The 24,238-nt window shown below is 36.7% G+C and overlaps 4 protein-coding genes across 4 annotated transcripts; 2 read left to right on the top strand and 2 right to left on the bottom strand.

Annotated features, from left to right (window-relative positions):
- Positions 1-2,193: 2,193 nt before the first annotated feature.
- LOC143462238 (uncharacterized) lies at positions 2,194-3,923 on the bottom strand. Its single transcript, XM_076960320.1, has 2 exons — positions 2,642-3,923; positions 2,194-2,538 (listed from the first exon to the last, which is right to left on the bottom strand). The coding sequence occupies exons 1-2, from the start codon at positions 3,569-3,571 to the stop codon at positions 2,317-2,319; spliced, it is 1,152 nt and encodes a 383-aa protein (XP_076816435.1). The 5' UTR covers positions 3,572-3,923; the 3' UTR covers positions 2,194-2,316.
- Positions 3,924-8,443: 4,520 nt separating this feature from the next.
- On the top strand, positions 8,444-9,335 carry LOC143450443 (small ribosomal subunit protein eS17-like). The gene has a single exon (XM_076951006.1). It carries the CDS (start codon positions 8,490-8,492, stop codon positions 8,898-8,900), a length of 411 nt encoding a protein of 136 aa, XP_076807121.1. The 5' UTR covers positions 8,444-8,489; the 3' UTR covers positions 8,901-9,335.
- Positions 9,336-9,345: 10 nt separating this feature from the next.
- On the top strand, positions 9,346-18,867 carry LOC143450438 (uncharacterized). Its single transcript, XM_076950993.1, has 25 exons — positions 9,346-9,486; positions 9,852-9,981; positions 10,132-10,259; positions 10,486-10,623; positions 10,880-11,014; positions 11,209-11,268; positions 11,414-11,475; positions 11,583-11,664; positions 12,015-12,091; positions 12,238-12,325; positions 12,430-12,557; positions 12,998-13,348; positions 14,063-14,159; positions 14,453-14,620; positions 14,735-14,893; positions 15,062-15,228; positions 15,427-15,538; positions 15,620-15,731; positions 15,863-16,044; positions 16,241-16,345; positions 16,651-16,781; positions 16,910-17,024; positions 17,139-17,268; positions 17,610-17,807; positions 18,085-18,867. The coding sequence occupies exons 1-25, from the start codon at positions 9,481-9,483 to the stop codon at positions 18,219-18,221; spliced, it is 3,198 nt and encodes a 1,065-aa protein (XP_076807108.1). The 5' UTR covers positions 9,346-9,480; the 3' UTR covers positions 18,222-18,867.
- Positions 18,868-19,807: 940 nt separating this feature from the next.
- On the bottom strand, positions 19,808-24,187 carry LOC143470422 (transmembrane protein 144-like). Its single transcript, XM_076968551.1, has 13 exons — positions 24,020-24,187; positions 23,763-23,941; positions 23,448-23,555; positions 23,233-23,331; positions 22,926-23,030; positions 22,734-22,851; positions 22,571-22,651; positions 22,078-22,174; positions 21,781-21,857; positions 21,387-21,484; positions 21,212-21,306; positions 20,784-20,960; positions 19,808-20,399 (listed from the first exon to the last, which is right to left on the bottom strand). Exons 2-13 carry the CDS (start codon positions 23,827-23,829, stop codon positions 20,316-20,318), a joined length of 1,206 nt encoding a protein of 401 aa, XP_076824666.1. The 5' UTR covers positions 23,830-23,941; positions 24,020-24,187; the 3' UTR covers positions 19,808-20,315.
- Positions 24,188-24,238: the final 51 nt, after the last annotated feature.

Raw genomic sequence — 24,238 nt, 5'->3', positions numbered from 1 at the left:
ACGTAACTTATTTGTATCTGAGTCGTATCTACAGTAGTTTCCTTTTTATGTTCATCAGTTGATAAACTTTTTTACAAACAACACCACGGTTAAACATCAATAAATTGTTATAACCAGGCCCGTAAATAGGGATTTTCAGCCCCTCCTGGAAAAAGATTGGCGCCATCCTAACGAAATTGTGCTAAACATAGTTTATACGCAACGCATTTGTATTAGTTGTTGTTGTTGTTCAGCCCCTTTCAGGAAGTCCTTGGCTCCGTCTGGTACCCCAATTAAGTTAGTTACGGATCTTCTTACTACCTATACCCATGCTCGCATAAAATTTTAAAAAACAATGTCGATAACGCAATTCTAAATTGTCTTGTTTTGTCTTATTTTCATAAAAGCAATAAGATATCTATGGCTCTAACATAATCCTGCTCCTGGCCTCTCCTGGTTTCTTTTTCAACATCTACATTTATGAGCTATCAATGACGTAGCCATCAAAATATGTTTTTGCAGATGACTTGATCATACTGCACTCGACATGGGAAACAACTTTGAGGACTCTCTGCCAGGACAGGACTATGTGTACTTTGTTGTCGGTGTACTTCCAGAAATAGAGGCAGGAACACGACAAACACCGTAAACGACAGCCCTGCATCTCAGCAACAAGGAAATTGTGAGCACACAATCAAAGAAGCATCTTGGCTATTTTCGCAGGTCATCAAACACTTTGGATCTTTCACTTCGTAACATTGGTTCAATAAAGCGGGACAATCTACAATAACGCTGAGCCATTTTCTTTTCATTAATTCTGATAACAGGGTTCATCATAACACCCCACTGGGCCTATGACGAAACGAATGAAGCCGCGTTCTATCCTTCGGTCTCCCGCCGAGAAGCAATTTCAAAAAATGCCACGAACATCTCAGTTACCGCGGCGCTATACTCACATATATCGCAAAGCGTTTTATATATATGGCAATTATAACATGTGACTTGATGATAACACGTGACTTAAAACTTACTATCCTTCAATTCAAATGTCGGTATTTTTGAAATAATTATTATTATTCTTAACTTTTCTATGAACAACAATGAATAATTTACTCTGTCAACTCGCTATATCTCATGCTCTAACGATGAACCTCAGTGTAACTGGTCAAGTTTTAATGCAAATATTCTTTCAATATTATTGTCATTTACATGTCTCTTTTTGGTGGCGCGAGAATTCGGTTGCATGGCTCTTGTGCGAAGCCTGACGCCAAACGCCAGTTTGAGTTTCTGGCGCATTTCGCCACGCTCCAATGGCGCTTACCGAAGCGCTAACATTTTATGTTGCATGAAAGTTCTAACAATCCCTTAGTATAGATCACATGTTCTGCATTTACGCTCTTTACCTGACGAGACACGAACAATTTTAATTTAAATTATAAATGAAATTCTAACCTGTAGATAAATGTTTATACAAGTTAAAAGAGAAAGTTCAATTTTTTACTCGTTGCTATCTTGAAATAGCCTTGTAAGAGACAAAATTCATGTTAACTCAGGTCGCGTTCACAAGCAATGACAGTGTTTAGACACTGTGGGGCGAATAAACCACCATCAGTGGAAAGAGAAAATAATCACGATGCCTTCAAAAACATTTCTATCAGATTTACAACTGTTCCTAACGCATTTAGTCGTGTTCCTAAGCTAACTGTTTATTGTAGCAAACTTTACTCGAACCACTCATTTTCATTATTTTCGGTGCTTGCCCGACAGAAGTTATGATTTATAGGAATTATGTTTTCCATCATCTGGTCAATGAACGGGAAGATGTGATTCGTCTCAAAAACTCAGACTAAGTTATCACGCACAACAATTGATGCAAAACCCTCCAGAGAAAAGAAAAATCCGTTTTGAAATTTTGCACTTCCATGTGAATGCATTATGCTGTTGTATTATGACGTTATAAGACGTCGCAAACGTGATCAACTTGAAAATAACCGTCCCATGTTAAAACGAATTTTCCAATTAACTTTATGTTAATAAATCTGTGGGTTTTGCACCGATGTATATAAATCAGTTCGTTAAAACTCTAATTGCAAAGCAATTACCAAGAATATTTAACCAAAAACATGTATTAGGTCCTTTTAACTATACTGTCCTACTTAAAAAACCTGCAAACTCATTTGTCTCTTAATTGTGTCATAACAAAGGCCAAAGAAATTATATTAAATATTAGATTTATTGACAAATTCTACACCTTTTGCGGTTTCTCTACCACCGAACTATAAAAACAAATAACTGAACATTACAAAATATGATCGTCATATAAAGGTTAGAACGCCATCAAGCGGTCCATAGTCGAGGATCAGCTGGGGGACATTTAACCGCATCTTTTGCGCATGCGCTAGCTATTTCAGGATGACGTGATTTCACGTGTCGTTCAAGGTCACGGCGGCGGACCAGGACTTTGCCGCAGAACTCGCACTTGTACGGTGTGTCGCCGATTGCGTGCAGGCGGACGTGTTTGTTAAGGTTGCTGGGGTCTCCGAAGGGCCGGGAACAAACCTAGAAAAAGGTGAAAAGAAAATAAGTTTTTCTCATTCTCCAATTCATTAATTTCAATTAAATTAACTAATTTCTGCCGTTCGAGTTACCCATTGTCACGTACTTTGCATTTAAGCGGTTTATATCCGGTGTGAGTGCGGATGTGGATTTTTAATCCGTATTTTCGCGAGTAAAGCTTCCCGCAGTAGAAACATTGGTGCGTTCTCACTTTTAATGAGTTGGTGCTTTGAGGGTCTGACTTGGTTTGAATCATTGTTTCGCTTTTCAGGGCAGTTACAGTTTTTTCCAAATCATTTCGAATTAAGGCGTTTGGAAACCAAGGCTGGGTTTGAGGGCGTATGATGGACTCTGCTGTTCTTTGCGCTGTCCCTACTTTTCTGTCTCCCAAATTCCTTGCGGAGTTGAATGAAATTAAATTAAATGTTGATACTTCATTTCGAAGATTGTCCTCTTTTTTACTTCTCTCCGAGAGGTAATTCCCGGAAAATGGGGCTCTCGGGAAAGGCAGGCACAGTCCACCGGGATAACATTGTTCCAAATTAGGGGACATGACTGCAAGGTCCCGGGGGTTACTTTTCCTCACAAATTCCTTCTCGGCCAAAGAAAAAGCAGAATATACATGGGGTGTCTGCTTATGAAGTTTCCCGAAAGTTTTGCAGCTTAAATCACATTTCTCAGGACAGTAGCCAGTATTTGGCGTAGACGCTACACCGCCGGAGAAGTATTGGGTGATCGGCGAAGGGCCTGTTGCTAGCAAGCGATGGTCTATTCCCGGAAATTCGTGCGGTTTAAACTGGGAAGGAAAAATCATCGGACAACTCCCCAGTTTTCCGTTTTGAGGAACACCCAAACCCCACGGAAACAGATTACGGAATCCGAGCCTTTGGTAGAGTTGTGAGGTATCAGAAACTTGAAGCGCATGCTGGAGATAATATTGCCACAGCCCTTGAGGAATTTGTTGCTGCGATTCGTGGGTTTTATATCTCAAAGCGGCTTCGCCCAACACAGAATGACCTGAAAATGTTGATTTCATTTTCGATTTGTCGCATCAATATCTGCAAAAAAATCACACAAATGATTTGGACAAGTTTGAAAAAAAGCTGATAATTCTTCTACCACATGAAGGTTGCCATTAATTCTATCTAATATAATTTTTATGCAGCTATTTTATATAGGACTGGCTTGAATCACGATTTAAGCATATACGTCGGCTATCTTTCGTTTTTCCCATCCAACTTTCTTTTTTTTTGCAAATGTTTCTTAACACTGGTTAACAAACAACTAATCGACAGTTTTAAAATTGCAAATACCGATGCAATTTTAATTACCACTAATTTGCTCCGCTGCACTATCACTACTCAGCTTATTAATCCTCATCATATACTTCATCCAATTTGAAGGCCCTCGGCTGTCCGAGTCCCTCTAGATATGACAAAAGTACTTCAAATTCGGCCCTTTTCTTGGTCGCAGTTTTTTGTATCGTTGACGTCCAATCGCAAGATATTTTCTTTAAGTTCATTATAAGCTTGCGCATACTTTGCATCGTTTGCAGTTATACCAAAAGTATGGCGTCGATTGGTGATAATTTTTAACATAAAAAATGTAATAACATTAATTTTAAAAACATATTATTTTGAAGTATGTTATTATGATTATTGTTAATATCAAATAATATTTGTTAAAAGTTATAGCGAGGTTAATTTTAAAACTTTAATCTTCTTCAGATGTCTAAAAAATTTCTTGTTGCTTACTGCTCAGAGGCAACTTGAAAATGACAAAGATCTATATTTTATAACAACGTGTCCGGATAAAAACTTTCGAAACTTTTGTTTTTTTCCGGAAGCAAAAGCCAGTTTAACATAAGCTTTATAAGAACGTAACGGTTGTTCTAATATCAATGAAGCGTCGCCTGCGCCAATCCGCTTATTGGTCCATTAAGGTGACATATTGTCGGAGACAACCAGTAAAATTTTGGTAGAAGTGTCATTCGGTCGAATGCCGACTGTGAAAACAAACTGACAAAATTCAACTTATTCATTTAACCGGTTACCATGCGCAGTGAAAATATCAATTGTATGATCGATTTTAAAGGCTACCGAACACGAACGGACAAATTGAGAGTTAAGGACTTAAGAACTCGATCAAACAGAAGTACGGCACAGAACAATGGTTAAATACCGAGTATTTTCTTTTAAATTTAACTGGTTTAAAGTGATTCGTCGCTCGCGTTCTTTTGCACGAGGCGATTACCACGAGATGTTTTTAAAATGTTATTTTTGCATATAACCATATAACCTAATTCGAATATTTTCGGGGACAACTCGGTGAACAAAATCGATTTATATTTAGGCCTAAAGACAGAGTTTGATAACTCCATAGATTCATAGAACAAACGATAAAATACTCAGATAAAAACTTGTTTTCACAAAGTTGCCAGATTTTGCATAGATAGCAATTATCAGCGTGTGACATTCAGCATTTTTCTGGTGTTTAAGGAAAAATCGGAATAGCAATGGTTGAGTTCTGACACCACCCGGCGTATAAATCTTCCCTCGTGAGCACGTTGTTGAAGAAGGAAAATGCTGTCAAAATTTCCATTGTCCTGTACGTCTGCCTAATATCAACAGAGCCGCTCGGTCGCGCCGCGCTGGTCCAACAAAGCGTTTTGACGTGACAAGACAATAGCTTGGGTAAGAGCGGAGGCGCTTTCACTACAACCGGCCTGTCACCGTTCATATATTGTCAACTTCGTCCCGAAAGATTAACTTGTAACTGCATACTTCTTTAAGTTTTTAATATCTTTAAATCGGTTTGTTGTATTTAGTTATACCGAGGACACGTACGACTTATACGTCTTTGAAATTACTGTGTCGATGACGTTCGCCTAATTTTTGTAGTTTTTCATAACAGTGTAGAAATTTCATTCCGATTACGAGGTTCCGTCTTAGCGCCAGCTGTTAAGCACCTGAAATTTGAACAAGTTGTAAGTGCGCGTGATAACTTGATGGAAGAACAAAAAATATCGTTAATATACCATAGACGTGCTATTCATTTTCCTTTCACTCTTTTCGCTTTAAGTGAGTTCAACAACACAGGTGGAAACCGTTTAAACAATTTTGTCCTAATAGAGTAATACTTAGAAGATATGCCACATACAACAATTACAAGAGCAATCCAGCATCTGAATGGCCCTCATTCGGGTGGAAATTGTCGTTATTCCTCGAGTAAAACAGGTGAAAGTAGCTAGTAACCAAGATATGCTTTCGAACAAGCACTTCAATTATGTTTTGCCATATTAATTTGGCCATTAAAGCACAGAACAACGCAGAGTGTATCGCGCACAAGGGGGAGGCAACAGCTGCCAATTCTAACTTCTTCTGGCAAACGTAATGTGCTAATTCGATTAAATTTTAAGTGGAGAAAAATCGCTGGAAAAATTACACTTCTCCGGTTGAAAACACTTCAAACAATTTAATGTAGACGTATAACTTAACTAACTTATAGGAATAAAATTACTAACTTATTACCACATTCCAAACTAATAGCGAAGTGTGACGATGAATAATAATCTTATTTTATTACACAATCAAAATCATACAATCCATATTTAATTTACAGTTGTAAGTACATGATACGAAATGTATGTATATACGATTTGGACCATAGTGTAAACCAAAAAATGCATGAAGTCATTTTCAATAGCCTATAAATTAAAGAATAAAATTTTTTCAAAAATATAGCTGCAGCATATATAGTAACTTATAGGAATTTTGCTTGCGAAGAACATTATTTTAGGGTGATCGAAATTATTGTTTGAAAAAGTGCAAGTCTTTACAAGAAAAAAACACTTCCAATAAATTTAAAGAGCACATGGCCAATCAAAGAAAGATAACTTTATGAAACGTAAAGTTTTTTGTGTTTTGAAGATCATGAAAATTTCCTTTCATGAGTTTTCCAGCTAATGTTATAAAAAAGCTCTTGCGTAGGTACCCATAAACACAACAACTTATAGCCTACAGGGTATGTTGTAAGGCTGGGAAAATCAATCTGATTGATAGCTGTTTTGCGGTTAATGGTCTTAGCGACAAAGGAGTTTGCTAAGCATTAACTGTAAACGTCTAGGCCTACATGTAGGAAAATTTATGACACTTGCTTTGAAATCCACGATAGACAGTAGATGCGTAACGCAGCTGTGATTATCATTTTAACATTCGAATAATTTCAATTCACCTAATTTCAATCTATTGGAGTTTAGTTTGGTATGATGTACTGAGTGCGTTTTCCCAGGACAGAGCCATGTAGGCCCTAATGGACTTCCGGTAACGCAAAGGGTCCGTAACGTATCTGTTTTTCCTTATTACGATTTTATGTTTATATATTGCCCACTACTAAATTTTTCCTGTCTTTCTTGCTACATCTACAATGTCAAGCTGGTCATTTCAATATCTGTGACGTACGGGAGGACAGCAGTTGGTGAGTAGGGTGACCAAACGTCACGTATTTAAAGGTATCAATTTGTGCAGAAATGTTGCAAATTTAGCAAATTTATTCCCAGGCATTTTGCTTTTTTGATGAACTAGCAATCTTTTATACATCCTACGCCATTCTAGACCTTGCAAATTCAAAAATGCCAAAAGGGGCATGCTCCCGAGCCCTCCTAGGATTGATCAGGCGACTTACGACTTTTGCACTTTCAATTGACTGGAATATTTTTCACAAAAAAACAAAGGAAAGAAAATAAAATGACATTGACCTTTTTTTCTGTACAGAATTATTCCATCCATTTTGAATTATTAAAGACTTTGTCGACAATGTCATATATTTTTTGACGTAGATTAGGTCACCTTATTGTTAATGCACCAGAGAAAATTGTTAAACAAGTACATACTAGTTGTGCACCACTTTTTCTAGGTGAACTTGAGTTTTAAAACAATTAGTCCGTGTCTTGTAAATGAAGACACTTTGTGGCAAAATTTTACTAACTTAAAAATGTTGTAGCCTAAGGTCCAACTCCAACCGAAACTTACTTATAAAAATGACTGTAGCTTACATCAAAAGATTAACTCATTTCGTTTTAATATGGTGTGTAATAAATGTCAGACCTCAATACATTGGTTATCGTGAAATGAAAAATGACACGCACATGAGTGGGCTACTGAGCGTGTATTTTGCGCTAGCGGTAAAGTGCCCGTCACTTCGAAAAACCGAAGAATGCACACGAAATGCAGTTACAGTACTATACATTACATAGCCCTGTTGTTGCCTTCCTGCTCGCAACTGGACGTTGAGGCGTGCGTCTTGGAGACGTCTTGGAGACGAGCTTCGCAGCGCAGGTTTATCGAATTACAAAATAATAGCGAATTGACCAAGATAAACAAAAGTAAAATTTGCTCGCGAGATTTCTGTGTTTGGATTCCACCTCGTTTTACTTTAGCTTACCCATTTGGTTATGTTAAGCAAACGCACGATCTGTTCGCGATAAATGGGTTCAGCTTCAAGCTAAAGTGGCCAAAGTTTATACAAACGAAAGATAAGAACAAGAAAGATAAGAATAAGAACGAAGAAGATAAACAAACGTTTGCCTGCGAAAGATATCAAAAGCTGGCAATTTGTAATTTGCGACGTCACTAAAGATTAAGGGCTAAGATGTCTATGTGAAAAGTACAGATGTACTGACATATATCATATAAAAGAAATTGACAATAAGTTTTGCTATTTTCTTAAAAAGAATATAGATTTAATTCTAAGAAGCGTTAAAAATCTTAATTTAAATATTTTTTACTCTAAATGTTGTCCACAAGTAAAAATGTTATTGCAAGCACATGTTTTTCTACTCACCTTTTACTGCAAATTACCTGAATTATTACTAACCTTGATCAACATTTCTTTTCCACGCCATCGGACGTTCTTTCTAACGTTTCGACCCAAGATTACCGGTGTTTTGAGACAGTATGGGACGTGTACGCACAAAAACCGTCAAAAAGGCGGCCCGTGTCATTATTGAGAAGTATTACATGAAACTTACGCTCGACTTCCACACGAACAAGCGCGTTTGTGAAGAAATTGCGATCATCCCCAGCAAGAAGCTGCGTAACCAGATTGCCGGTTTTGTCACACATTTGATGAAACGTATTCGCGTTGGACCCGTGCGCGGTATTTCCATCAAACTTCAAGAGGAGGAACGCGAAAGAAGAGACAACTTCGTACCAGACGTTTCCGCCCTGGATCAAGACATAATTGAGGTCGATGCAACCACTAAAGAGATGTTGAAAGTCATGGATTTCGGCAACATCCAAGGCTTGCAATTGATGCAGTCTGGCAACAACAACTTTTCAGGCCAAGCAAGAAACACTGGACGTTAGACTGTTTTACAGTTTGCTTGATGGATTGAAGTAGTTCAAAACAATGCTGCTAAGCTCAGCAATAACAGCTATTTTTTATTCAACAGCTACACCATGTGAAATTCTAAATTTGGTTTTGTCAATGCTCTGGAATATTTAGTGGACTACTTCTGTTTCTAATAACATAAGTTGTGCTCTTTCAATTTGATTTGTTCATTGAATGTCGTTGTGAGCCTTGGAAAAATAATGCAAATTTTTTGTTCGTGGATGATTTTTTAAGAAAACATGAACGAGATTGCAGATTTGTTTGTTTACTAGAAGCGCTGTAATTTAAGTGCATTTAAGATTGTAAAATTGGTTGTTGTCTTGCTCTGTATGTGCTGTATTGTTTTGCTCTGCTATTCTATCTATCTTGTGTGAAACATCAATTAAACAGCTGCAATTTTTATTGCCAGACCCAGTTTTAGTCGTCTGTCTAGGAAAAAACTAAGGGACTTTTAAAGTCGAAAGTTAGTGGCTTTAAACTGCGTAAACAGACAGAATGATCTGCTGGTTTTAACAAACTTTACGCAACAATTGTGAAAAGGTTTCATGAACTGGCATGGAGGTAAGCGCTTTTGTTGTTGCTGATTTGGAATCGGGCTTCATTGCATATGGTACTGGGAGGTTTGCTTTTAGTGCGTCGGATAATTGCACCAATGCATGTAATACTTGTAATATAGAATGTAGGACGAAACGGCAATTCTGTGCCAGAAATTGGCAATTGAAATTAACAGTTGGCATTTGAAGCTTTCCAGTAGGGATTGTATAATGTATAGAAGTACTTCTGAATTTGTTCACTCTGCAAACATTTCTGTGCATGTGTTTTCTGAACCAATCTCTACACTTTTACATTTATCTATAAAATACAGATTTAACGTGTGCTTATATTTATGCATGAAAATGATGCCTTAACTGTTTTACTCGTTTTAGTTTAAATTTCCGAAAGGATTTTTAAGAGAATCCAGTCAACTGAGCCCGCAAAAAAGGCCACAGCCTTCCCCACTGAAGCATGAACAGTTTTTAAAAGATTTAGGTCTTGATGATGATGATACCTTGGCAGGTTGTGCAAGAATATTTTCAAAACTTTTGTTGCATTACGTCTGTGATAGGCTACCGGTTGTTATCATGACATTTTTTTTTGGTAATTATCAAATTTGGGAGAAATGCAATTCTGTGGTTCTCAATTATGAATTGTTTGCATCGATTGCAGACATCTCGAGCCCCAGTGATGACGACAGTTCAGATGAAACTCGTCCAAGTGAGATTGAGTTCAGCATTCTTCAGAAAGAACTCTACTCTTGCACACAGCAGCGTGATGCTTTGCAAGAGAAAAACAGGGTAAGTTTTTAGTTTACATGTTTTGTAGTTATTAGGTTTAGGTTTTTAGTTTACAAGTTTTTGGCAAACATCCACATACTTAGGCCTAATACATTAAATCTATAATAGTTCGGTGACTACAAAATTTTAGCTGTAGTTACTTACATTCTTGTACTTTTCACCTTAACTGTATATGTTATCACTATAACTTTAGGCCCCAATAAGTTTAATGGTTGTTTGAATCCAGGAGTTGCAAAAATCCGTCCATCATTTAAAATCTCGGTTAAAGAAGGAGGAACGCTCAAAGTGTGTAAGGCTAAAAATAGTACAAAGAGCTCATTCTGATGGTTTAAAAGACAAACAGAACCTTATTGTGAATCTGCAGGCAAGGAAATTATACTTGTTATTTCGTTGCATAAAACTGAATTTTCTATCGAAATTAATCACATGGTGTTAAAAAGAACTGTTACCAGTGTATTTCAAAATCACTCGGTGTAAATTGGTGACAAAGATTTTAGCTTATCTTCAATTTGCTGCCAGTTGAATTTCTCAGACATGATAAATGATAATGTAAAATGTACTATAAAGTTTTCTAAAAAGTCGTGGACATTGCCCTTAACATTTTAAAATCATTCATTCAGGAACTGATTGAAGAAAATGGTGACCCCACTGGCTTGAAGATGGTTTCCTCCATCGAACTTCTTCATGAACAGAAAGCAGAATTATATAAACAGCTCATCAGGGCCCAGGAAGACCATGAAATGGAAATGAACTTGGTATAAGCTGAACTTTGTTGTTAATTTTATTGTTGAAAATGAATACGAAATAAAAAATGAAAATGAACTTCAATGGCTTTTTGTCTTAGTGATAATGCAGTGTGTGCTCGTGATGGTCCTGGTTCAACCACATAAATTGCATCATGTATCTCACAAATAGTAATAACATGCATTTTTAATTTTTTTATACAAAGCTTGAAGAGAGATTAGAATGTGAAGGCGGCACGGTTGCCACTGACCAACATACTTCTGAGGTATAAAGTGACATTCATTTGTGTCCAGTTTATATTTCATAAAACTTTGGATGTAGATGTTGTTTGGATGAAGTACTGTAGAACCATAGATTTTTGACTTTTTGTCCTGAGGACGTTGTTTGATTTATCAAATTTACTTGCTTAGCTGTTGGAAGAACTCAAAGAGGAAAAATCAAAACTTGTTCAAGAATTAGAAGTTACCAGAAGGTGACAGAAAAAACTTTTAATAAATAAACTGCAAAAGCACGTGTAATTGTTCTATATTCCTGTGACCTCTGTACATACTTGAGCTGTATTTTCAACCAATCACTTAGATCCCATGCAGAGGAAGTGAGAAAGTACGAAGATTCTTTAAAGAAAAAAGATTCTGAGCTAACAAGGAACAAACAAGACCAGGTGGGTGCTACAGAGAGCAAAAAACAAATAATCGAAACCAGTTATTGAGACTAGATGAAATGCAAAGTGTTTGTGAGTAGAATCACTTTCAACTCACAAGTCTTTAAACCTGATACATACAGTTCTTAGGTCTGAGTGGTCCAACTATTTATGCCTTGCAGACCATTATTATAAATCTTTAAAAACAGGCGATTCATCTTCATGTAAAAATACAATGAATGTTATAAATGTTCTATGTTCATAATATATATTCAGGTCTCTAGTCCATAGTTCGTGTTATTAACTCTTTATGTTCTTTGTTCAACTGTTTTATGTCATGAAAAAATGCTTCAAATATTACGCTTATCCAGGAAGAGAAGAAACGTTCAGATGACAGCTTTAGGAAGAAATTGGACAATTTGACAGCTGAGCTAGACTCCTGTAAAATGTAAAACTTTGCGCTTTTTAATTTTTTGTTTCTACCAATGTTTATCAAAGAAATATAACCACGACAAACAGTGATATATTGATACTGACCCACAGTTCACGCATTATTTCACACGTGCTATGATGTATGCTTACGTGAAAATTTAGGAACCATCTTGAAAAAGAAAGAGAATTGCATCAGATCATACAGAGGCAAAAGGAAGACTTGAGAAGATTGGAAAATGATAGAGACCTGGTAATGAAAAGCAATATGCTCAACCACGATAGTTTTAGAAACAAGTTGAAAACGTCGCTGATGACTTTCTTTTCCATCCTTTTATCAAAGCTCTACTTCATCAGATGCAAAATGAGTCCGAGTCACTGGAGCGTGAAATGATGTCACGGCTGACTGATCAAAAAGCCTTATCTAACGAAGCAACTGTGAAACTTTCGGAAGAAAACAGGAGATTACTGAAAGATCTAGAAAGGTAGGAAATATTTTATCCTTTCCACCAAGTTCCAAAATCTAAATTTATTTTTAATTGATTTTTTGCGGTCACATGACTGCTACTTTGAGCATGGTTTGTTTATAATGTGTCTTTTAATATTATACTGTGATATTTGTGATTGCTCGTAGATCCTATTTTTGTCGCGATCGTTAATGAATAATGCTCAAATAAAAAATTCTCTTTATTATAATATTGCATTTAATTAATTATATCATTACATTTAATTCTCTTCATTCTAATATATTCGTGGATATAGATAGGAACATAAATATTTCATCACCAAGTTCACTGAAACAAATGGATTAGTAAACTGTTGAACATAACTTGATGGTTTTCGAGGTCATATTGCCTTGTTGTTAGCTGTGATTGCAGGAATTGAGTTGTGTATAACATTTCTTCTTAAAATCTTCTCGTACCAGATCCCGAAGTCGTGTAAAGTCCTTGGAGGATGAAAATGCCTGGATGGAGCGGATGCGGGAAGAAAAAGAGGACCAGGAGGACAAAAACAGAGAGCTTGAAACGAAAATCAAGAAGTTGGAATCTAGTCTGGAAAAACACAAGATCTCATCAAAGGAAAAACTCCAGAGCCTGGAGGAGGAGTTGGATGAATCAAGATCTTTGCTGCAGCAGCACAGAAGAGAGGCGAGCAATAGTTATGATGAATTAAAGAAGATGATGCAGCTGAATGAAAAACAGTTAAAGCAGGAGATTGAAGACGTGCAGCAGGAGTATGAAGCTCTTAAGCTTGAGTCTGATAGGACAATTAAAAGGTAAGTTGATGAATTAATAGTTGGTTAATGTTAACTAATAATGTATGTATGTTATCCAGCTTATGAGTTGTTGCACTATTACTTAAATATGTCGCTAGCCCTTTTCACATGAGCAAGACTAAGTGAACTAAGCTCAAAGTTTAGTGAAGTGTGTTAGGCTTGAATAAACTTTACTGCTCGCGTTTGCTTGAGGTATTATTTGATTGGTTGGTAAGTGTATCGAAACTCAGCAACGACACCGTATCTTCAACTGGGGCGTCAGATAAAATAGTTTGGTTGAGTTTCCCTTTTACTAAACCTGCTTCGAGGACAATGACACACACACTTAATTAATGACCTCATTGAAATTACAACGCTATGTGATAAGTTGTTTAAATTTTTTAAAGATACAGTAGTATTTCAGGTTAGTGTTTAATCCTATGTATGAACACTATTTATTTGACAAGAAATCATATAGTCCATCAATAAATTGTGAAATTGGCCTAAAATGTCTTAACCCTCTTAACTTGCTTTGTTTTTTCCAATTTTCGGAACGAGGATAACCTACAAATAAGATGCCATGTAAAAAGGTTTATTAATGGTGTGGTGTATGTATAAATTGTAAATATATATTATATTACTTTTCATGTAAACAACACGACTCTTTATTACTGCAGCGCAGTAAAACCAGAAATTTTATGCCAGTTTGAATAATTTTGTTTTTCTTTCTTTCAGACTTGAAGATAACTTATCTAAAGTAAAAGAGAAATCAAAATTGCTCAGCGGTGAACTTTCAACTTTCAAGTCAGAGCTATCATGCAAAAATTTGGAGGTGAGTTTATCTGACAACATGGTAAGCAATGAATTATATGCACCAATGACGTGCACCACAATTTTGACATATACATTGAAATCACTGAATTGAAAATAAAATAAACACATAATAGGCCTAATAATGACCACAGTGCGCACGTCTGATGTTGCTCACAGTGGTCCAAGGGACCGCTCAGGGAGTTAGTGTGTTTGCTCAGATTCGTGAAAAATTAGAGAGAACATAGATTGAAATGTTAACTACTTCGTTGCGTATCATTATATGTATGTAGTTTGCATTGAGTTTTGTTTCAGGTTGCATCACTTCAAGATCAAGTTCAAATGAAAGGTGAAGATTATGAGAAGGTTGCGATGAAACTGACCACAGTTGAACAAAAGCTGTTGGAGAGTGAAAAGCGAACTGACGAGCTCATAGAAATCATTGATCGCAACAAAATTGAAAAAGAAAACTATCAAGGCCAGGTGATATGATTTACGTGGTATCCTTTGTTTTAGTATTAGTTACAATTTTATTTAACGAATAAAAGTCTAATTTTTGTTCGATTGAAGCGAACTCTTTATAATATTTCTATGAAGCTGGCGGCATTGAGTGGAGAGTCAGATACTGCCCTCGCTTTAAAAGAAAAAGAAACAGGTCAATTGCGGATCGAACTTAATTCTTGTCAGACCAGACTACAAGCTGAAACAAGAAAATATGAATCTCTGCAGAAGAAATTCTCTTCCCTGGAATCCGAGGTAATTCCCCCAATGTTTTCATATTTATGAAGAAAAAAGTTGCACCCTGGTTTTAACGAATATGTTTTCAGGTTTGTGTGGACTGCAATTAATAAATAAGCTCACAAATTCACCATAATTTTTTGGCATTGAAAGTTATTTGTCATAGCTTGTTGTTGAATTATTCAGCTCGATAGCTTCAGGAAGGAGTCAGAATTGGACCTGATCAAACATCGAGGTGCAGTTTCGAGCTTAACTGAGGCTCATAAACACGAAATTTTAAAACTGAAGGCATCCAGTGCAATTTCTACACAGAATTTAACAACAAAAGCTTCAGCATACCAGAAAGCACTCAAGTATGCTACCAAATACCTTATAAGTATATCTAAACAGTGAACAATATTATTCTACTGTTGTAGCATGAAGAATTCGCAAATTCTGCCAAACGTTAAACTAAATTAGTGTTAAACTAATCAAAATGCTGTAGAAATTTCTTTTGATGTTGCTGTGACATAGATTGGTAAACGTCCCTTAATTTCATACAAACCTTTTAGCCTGTGCCTCACAAACCTAAAGCATTTGACTCACGACAATTTGAGTTTGAAGAGAGAAGTAGAAAAGTTTCCTCGCTTATTAAAAGACGCCATCAAGCAAGCAGCTAAACAGGTACTTCACATATTCTGCATGTTAATGTTTTTAAGTACTGTGTTTTCACAATTGCATGAATTCTTTTAACAACTACTTCAGATATCTGATGCTGTGTCTGAAATCAACGAAAGCCACAAAGACCTGATCCGGAAATATCGAAAAGAAATGAAGCTGAGGAAGAAATACCACAATGAATTGGTGGAACTGAAAGGTAAGTTCAGTGAATTACTGCACCATTTCTGCTTTTTTCATAGTGTCACCATCTCATGCCAATAAAATGATAACAAAGCAAGATGTATTAAAGGTTAAAATGCCTGGTGTCAGTCGAGTATGTTTCTTCAGGGAACATTCGTGTGTTTGTTCGGACTCGTCCCACTATTGGTGAAGATGGGCCCAAGCCAAAGATTGCTGTGTCATATGATGACAACGACGACTCGCTGATTAACGTCAACAATTCGCAGAAAGGTCGAATCCACTCATTTGAGGTGGATCGAGTTTTTACGCCGCAATCGACTCAAGACGAGGTGGGAAAATGGTTTTATTCTGGAAAACATTAGAAATTGCTAAAATTCACTAAACTGGTTTTCGTAACCATCTTATTCTTAGCATTGCTGCTAGTGTGGTTGTCCATGTGAATCTATAGAGGAAATATCTTTAAATGGGTTAATAAGTGTCCACTAAACCACAAGCTACAAATAATAATTACGACAAACTATTTAGGTCTATGCTGAGGTGCAGTCATTGGTCACGTCATGCATGGATGGGTACCACGTCTGCATTTTTGCGTACGGGCAAACTGGTTCGGGAAAAACTTACACGATGGAGGTTAGTTGCCCTTTTGGTATCATCTTGGGCCAGGCGCATTACACATTTGCTCCTGTTTAATGGTCCTTGTTAGCAAATTCGGCCAAGACAATGAAAACTTTAAAAAAATCAGATAAAAGGTGCATTCATCAGAATGTGTTTACAGCAAAGCACGGTAACTGGGGCTCAAGTGATGAGGGGTTGTCAAGTTCAAGTATAAAACCTCATTGTGAAGACAAAGATTCGAATATCCAGCAAATTAGCTTTTTGGTTGTGTTTTAAATGGGTATTAAATGTTATTCATCTCAATTGTCTTTCTATTTTAGGGCTCGAAAAGTAACCCTGGAATAAATCAACGGGCTTTGAATGATCTGTTTCGCTTGATTGATGAGAAATCTGAGGATTGGGATTTCAACGTTGCCGTCTCCCTTGTCGAAATTTACAACGAGACTTTGAGGTGAGCAGCAAATTTACAATTTTTCTTCAACCTGTAAGTGTAAGGTGTTCACTTGCACATTGCACTTAGCTTGTGATATGAACAAAGTTTTAATATTGAACGGATTTTTCTGAAACAAAAAATCTTAGGGACCTGCTCAATTCAAAATCTGAGAAACTTGAGATAAAAATGAATGCAGACGGATCTCTCTTTGTGTCGAAACTAAGGAGTATGCCGGTCAATGACCTCGGAGATGTAAACAAGGTAAACGTTAAATTTTTGGACGGATGCATTAATTATTACTGCTCATGACATAAAGTCAATGTTTACGTCAGTTACGTCATAAACGCAAGTTTAATTAACTTCGCAATACCGCAGTTGTTCCAAGCCGGTCGCAGCAATCGCGCGACCGCCTCAACAAATATGAACGAGCACAGTTCCAGATCCCACGCCGTGCTTATCATCACTGTGACTGGAAAAAACAAGACAACTGGAATTGAAACTTTAGGTAAATGATCAACCTAGTACAGGGGTGGCCAACCAGTCAGGGACTAAGAGCCTCACTTCATACTGTGTTAAACGCAAAGAGCCACATCATACACATTGGCACACATGAATATCACCCCGTCTCTTCCTCACTCGCATACACACCTTTGTTCAAATACGTTTATTGTAAATGTTACACACCAACATGAAAATGACAGAAATTTACAAGTCATTTATACTGTACAAGCTAAAAAATACAAATACAATATGAACCAAAGAGCCGCTTAATACCGGGCAAAGAGCCGCTGGTTGGCCAGGCGTGACCTAGTATAATAGTTAAATTTTGTGGTTATTTTTGAACAGGGAAACTCAATCTAATCGACTTAGCTGGGTCGGAGAGGGTTTCAAAAAGTGGGGCCTCAGGGGACCGGCTAAAAGAAGCCCAGAACATAAACCGGAGTTTGTCTGCTCTGGGGGACGTCATCCACGCTTTGAGAAACAAGCAATCCCACGTGCCATTTCGAAACTCGAAATTAACCTACCTTCTTCAAGATTCACTGAGTAAGTCTAACAGAGTGGTATCTCTCTCACACTGGGATTTTTGAACTTATTTATGACCAAGTAAAATTAACGTTGTGTCCACGTAAGTTAAAATTTTGCAAAATATTTGCCTGTTTAGTGTAGGATTTGAAAAGCCTATGAAGTTATAAACGACCATTTTATAGGCAATCTTTAACCATGTGAACGTTCAGTTAACTCCGATATAGATAAATGAAAACATTTGTCTGTAAAATTCCTTCTCATTTATAAACCTCCGTTCTGTGAATATTTAAAACAGGCAAAGAGAGCAAAACATTGATGTTGGTGCAAGTTTCCCCGATTGAACGCAGCATCGGAGAAACCGTTTGTTCGTTGACGTTCGCTCAGAGAGTGCGTGCCGTAGAACTTGGCCAAGCTACGAAGAAGGTCAAGTAGAATTTTCGGCATTTCCAATAGTCAATAAACACATAAACTGTGCACGTCTCTTTTGTAAATACATTCTTGCCTTGTCACTTCCGGTGAATTTAACATAGCTGCTGATTGTAGAAAACTCTCGCGTTAAATATTTACGTTTATGCTCAGTGTAGATTGCTGCCAGAATTTTTCCCCAAAGTTACATTGTGTAGCTCTTAAATGCAGTAATGAATGTAAGTTTGAATTATTGTTTTATTTTAACTGATATAGTCTTGCACAATGCTTTTGTTGATTCTGGTAAACTTGAATAACATTTTACTGACGTCTTCATTGATGCATCCGTCTGCCTTATGCTATATTATCTGTTGTGGCTGTAGTTTTTTTCACATTTGCAGTCGTTCTTGCAATATGCACTTTGTTATTTCACAGAAGCAATTGTGATGCAAGTTTTGATGCATTTTAAACATTTCATATATCCTGCCTTTATGCACAACCTTCGCCAAATTTGTGCTCAGTATTCCAAATAATGACATTGCCTTACCTGAATAGATTATTAACGGTGACTTTATAATGTGTAATCGCGTGTCCACTTTCTTCTAGATGCGGTATTTAATTTGCACGTTTTTATGCTCTTATTTACGTAATAAAGTATTGAATATTACTGTTATTCATTCTAGGTATGAGCTGCAAAATTTTCCTCGTATTAATTAAACCCGCTGTTTGTACGACTACATCTAAGTTTGTAACCATGTCATTGGTTTTCTTACTCGATTGTAGTCGAGTCTATTTAAGCTGTGTCTCGACTTGGGACAGGTCAATGCCTTCAAAACTTCAAAAACATTTCTGACGTCACGCAACTTAAATTGGTGATCATAACTTCAGGCTGTCTCAAGATTAGTCCGACTGGTTCTTTCAGAGAAACACACGTGGCAGTGATGGTTGAGAGTTGAGACACTGAGAGTCGTGAAAGAGCACGGACTGCAGTCGAAGTAACTTTACTTGCAACGCCAACGATTTGGATGTGACGGACAGTTTAAGACTCACTACAGCGCAACATATAAATAGTGCTGTGCTATATAAACAGTCAACTAGAAAACTTTTATGCAGCGAACTGTGCTTGGTTTCATTAGGCTGCTTAAATGTAAGATACAGTATATCCAAATTGCGATACCTAATAAACATGTTTGTTTTTACAACGATTCAGTCACGATACTTTTACAATGACTAAGTGATAATGCATGTGCGTGTGAAGTACGTGTGCCTAACTCTGCACCAGAATATTCATCTACGAAGTAGGTACGGTGTACACAAAGTTAAGGACAGTCGCAATATTTACAATGTAATTGTAAGGTAGTCAACAGTTAAACTTCGATTGACGGCACGTTTGATGTCGAACTTTTCCTCTTGTCAAATGTCACCCGAGGCCACTGTACCGTACATAGTTCCAAGAAACAACACTGCATAGCTATTTCAGGCATTAATTTAAATTACCCAACTTTGCTTTTTAGAGATGTAATTTGATAGTAAATTATTGGCGGCTGGCTAAGCCTCATAAAACTACCGAATTCAGCAATTTTGAAGTAAATTTCTAGTTCACCAATTCTATGCATGGATATAGAGGTCATTTATTCAAAGTTACATCAATCAGATTTCTACCTAAGAGGCAGTTGTACTAAGTAGCGACAGCTTAAATTGCACAATAAAGCGAATTCTGTTCTCAATTGCATACCCAAGTCACGTCCAAGAAACAATTGAATAGTCTTGCAAGAGAGAATTCCCGTGGTATGGAATACCGCAACTAAAGGATTTAGTAGCAGGGAAAATTACATGGATTGAGTTTAGATTATAAAATACGCATATCCAATAGACTTTCTACAAGTTAAAGTCAAAAAACCAGTCCTATGTTACGCTGATGACAACAAGAACTTGAAATACGCAAATTAACAAAGCTTCGAGAATAATGAGGCAATATGGTATACATTCAAGCTTTCAATTCATTAAAACATGCATAAAATGATATGAAAAAATCAATAAAACATGTACAAGAAAACAAGTCTTAACAACCATCAGATAAAATAACCATAGTGCAGTAAAGCAAAAAAACCTTCAAAGGTATCACGCTTTTGACAGTCCAGCAAGAACAGCTCCAGTGATGGTGAATGTATATGCCACGCCCATGATCACAAAATTGCGGCAGCCCTAGAAAGAACTTGCGCATTTATGTATGTTTGGTGTAAGGTGTAAAGAATCCGAACGAATAACATTTTTCTGAATTTAAAAGTAGAGAACAACTTGTTGCATGTACTAAGACATGTCGACGAAGTAGCCAAGCGTTTAGAGCGCTGAGGTACCAACAATGGCGCAACCGTTGTAATGCTCTTGGACAAGGTATTAACGACGTTTGCTCCTTCCCGTTCCACTTTCGGGCATTACGATATAAAAAATTGAAACATTAAATAAAAAGTGTGTGACAATTGAAACTTGCACACTGACCAGCTTACTTCAGTCCGAGGATAAAAACGACGATACCAAGTGCCAAACCAAGGCGAGATAGAACGCCTTGTTTTAGGAGTTTAAACTTACCCGGATTTCTTTGAACACAAAGACACTCCAAAGTGAAGCAATCACACCTGGTCCAGTAGTTATTATTGGAAAGCTGACGGCTTCGCTTAGGTAGTTGTTCGCTATGAACCACCCAATGTCAGCAATTCCCCACATAGCACCCGAGACTATAGCAGGAAGTATAACTGCAGGATAAATCTAAATAATATCAAGATAGCTTTGTGAAAATCAAAACAGCGTTTTTGCGTGTTTTTGTTAATACTATTTTGCTTAAACCCAAAAAAATTTAACTGGTCACGGCTAAGTGCCTATGAAAATACAAGCGAGCGACGCAAATATCTTTAAGCAACATTTCTTGGACTTACTATTTCATAACCTAGTGATGAGCAAATGCGTTTTTTATAAAGCGGTACTGTTCAGTGTTTTAGCTAACTTGAGCATTAATTAACCTTTGGTTTGTTCTTCATAATGATGCAGTAAATGACAAAATAGATCGTACTTGTCAGGAAAATTCCACAAAAGTGCGCAAAAACATAGTCAATGTCTGCAGCAAACAAAATTAAAGTATCACTGTGTGGTGTATTCCATGTACAGTACATTACCACAGCTAGACCCCATCATTACCTGTCTTTGATGCCCCGTGGTAATTTTCTTTGATGTATATGACAGGGGTGAATGACAAGCCGTAAAGTGTACCAGAGAAAATAGACAATAAAATCCCACTGTAAAATAAGAAAAACTGGCTCATTAGAAATTACGAAATCCAATGTTCTAGACCAGGCATTATCAAACTTTTTTCAAAAAGAGTTGGATAAACATGAGAATCACGGGCCGGATTCCCACTGTGTTGAATAAGCTACAATACAATAATTTCATTTGTGGCACAGTGATACGAGCCAGGCAAAATTAATCTTGCAAACCGTAGTTTGGTGACCCCTGTTTTAGGCTATTACATGATAGCTGCGAAATGGGAAGAACAAAGTGTTAAGTATTGCAGGAAAACTGAATAGAAACTTACACCACCCTGCGTAGTGTGGGGCTTAAACGTTCTTCCCATGGTAAGTTGCGGTCCCTTTTATCTTCACCAGCGATATCCTATTAGAACAACATATACATATAAGTTGTATTGTGTCAGATGCATACAATTCTCTTAAAGTCTTTAAGCAAGATTATGACGTCACAAAAAAGTTTCAATACAGCCTATACTTCCACTTATTTATCACCTATAAAGGAGTTCAATCGATAAAAATTCTAAGATGCTCTAGTTCCTAAGAAATAATTTTCCTTATTTGTTAAGATAAACCAAAAAAATTACATCACTAAGAAGCTCCTGATCATCGTCTTCATCGCCAACATCCGATGTTTCAATTTGCCCTCCAACATCTGATTTGACCATCACCCAGAAAATCGAACTACAATATAATATCAAACTTCATAAACTAAACATTTTTAAAATCAGCTTGCCGGCTAATCTAACGAAAACTTGTATGGAAATTTGCAAAACAGTAGGATATGCTTGTTTTCATCTTCGTAAAATCAGTTCAACATTAAAGAACTATAGAATTACACATACAGTAATATAATACATAATTAATTTAAAATATGCATTAAGCGTATTGCATTAAATCTTGTCCAATAAATGTTTGCCATTAGTAACATGATCAAAACATCATTAACTAAACATTTACAGGGAGTAAAGGTTACAGTGTGACAGTTAAACATAAACTTTTGTTTTAAGTAAACAAAGATGAAATTGTATAAAAACAACGCAAGCACATGATTTAGTAATAAGTAACCCATTAACATACCTAGTCATTGCCAATGCAACTGCAATGTAGTTTAGTGTGGGCCGAGGTGGAGCCTCTGGCTTCAGACCAAACCAACCGAACCTGAAAATTAAATTGTTTTATTTGAGCATTTCTGTTCAAGATTGTGGAGCGAAAAAGGTGAAACACTGAAAATTTTCCGAACCTTCCACTTGCCCAGCCCGATAGTAAATTAAATGAACCCCAGATAAGAAGTCCTAGGCCCAAACCGATTGTCTTCACGACGGGTACGACACAAATATTTCCTGTTGCCCACAGTACACCTGCACGTCAGATACGTCACTTATGATGAAGATGTTACGCGTGGATAACTAACTTTAAAATAAAAACCAATTACCTCCAAGCATGGCTAGAGGGTAAAAAGTCGGAAAACCTTGTATACAGTTGGTTACTAAACCACTGATCCAAATCGCAACACACAACACCCACTGAAAGAACATGCCTGAGCAAAAGATAGGTTATTAACCAATTTGGAGAAAAATAACAGATGTATATCTTAAGTATATTGAAAAACTTAAACAAAATCGTGTCTAAATAACCTGCAGATATACTTTATAGCATAAACTACTTTGTTTAGTCAAAAAACTGTTATTTGGTAGTGAAAGTTAACGACACAGGTATAAAATTCTAAGCAAGCTACTTACCATCCCCAGTTTCAAATTTTTTGATTGGAACAAAGTTACTTCCAAAAAACAGCACAGCAATTACAGAACCCACATAACCAGGCCATCCGGAAGTCTTGTCTTAAAACATAATTTTTGTTTTGTAGGCATAAAGTCAAATTTGTTGTACATTTGGAAGTAATGAATGTCCTTCTAACCACAAAAGGGTTTAAAGAGCTTAATATACCATCACTTACTGTTACTTGGAGTTGAATTAGTGGTAGTATGATTTCCTGAAACTGGAAATGATGATTGGGTAACAAATGGTTTCTCAAAATGTAAGACGCTACCCTCACCCTGCCCACCTGAAAATAATCTGAAGTTAACAAAACTAAGTAACGCACATGTATTAGAAATATGAAACAGAAACCAGAACCAAAATAATAATGAATAATAAGCAATACTCTACGGGCCTACATACTTTATTTCATTAAATAACACTCCTTTATTTGACTGTAATGTGATATCTTGAGTTTATCAGGTTTTCAACCACAAAACTTTAACTCACTTACCATTTGTGGTACCAAAGAAATAAATCAGAACTAAAAATATCCAGCCACACTTGATTGTTAGGCTCATTGCTTTTTGAAGTATTAGACGAATAATCTGATTTACAATTGATCCAGCAAATGTAGACTAACAAGTGGTTCGGACCTATTTAGCCTAGCGTCCACGGTGCCATTGGTAAATCCTATAATCCAAAAACAGTGGTCAACGCTATGAACTAAGTGAAGAACATTTCAAATAACCTGAGCTCTTTTGTAAGCACCTCAACATCAAGGAATAGATGGGAAAGTGGCAAGAGGTATACAATAGCAAAAAACTCAGGATGTAATAATTCCCCAATAAACTGTCCCGATAAGGGATAGTGAAATAAAACATCAACAACCAACGTGTATAACTGGACTAGGTTTGCATCTTGGATAGATATGCAAACATTTTTTACAAATTCTGGATTTAAGCCTATCAGTAATTTATAAGAAACAAA

This window comes from Clavelina lepadiformis, chromosome 1, assembly GCF_947623445.1.
Source record: "Clavelina lepadiformis chromosome 1, kaClaLepa1.1, whole genome shotgun sequence".
NCBI classification, from domain to species: Eukaryota; Metazoa; Chordata; class Ascidiacea; order Aplousobranchia; family Clavelinidae; genus Clavelina; species Clavelina lepadiformis.
This window is presented reverse-complemented; position numbering and strand designations above follow the sequence as displayed.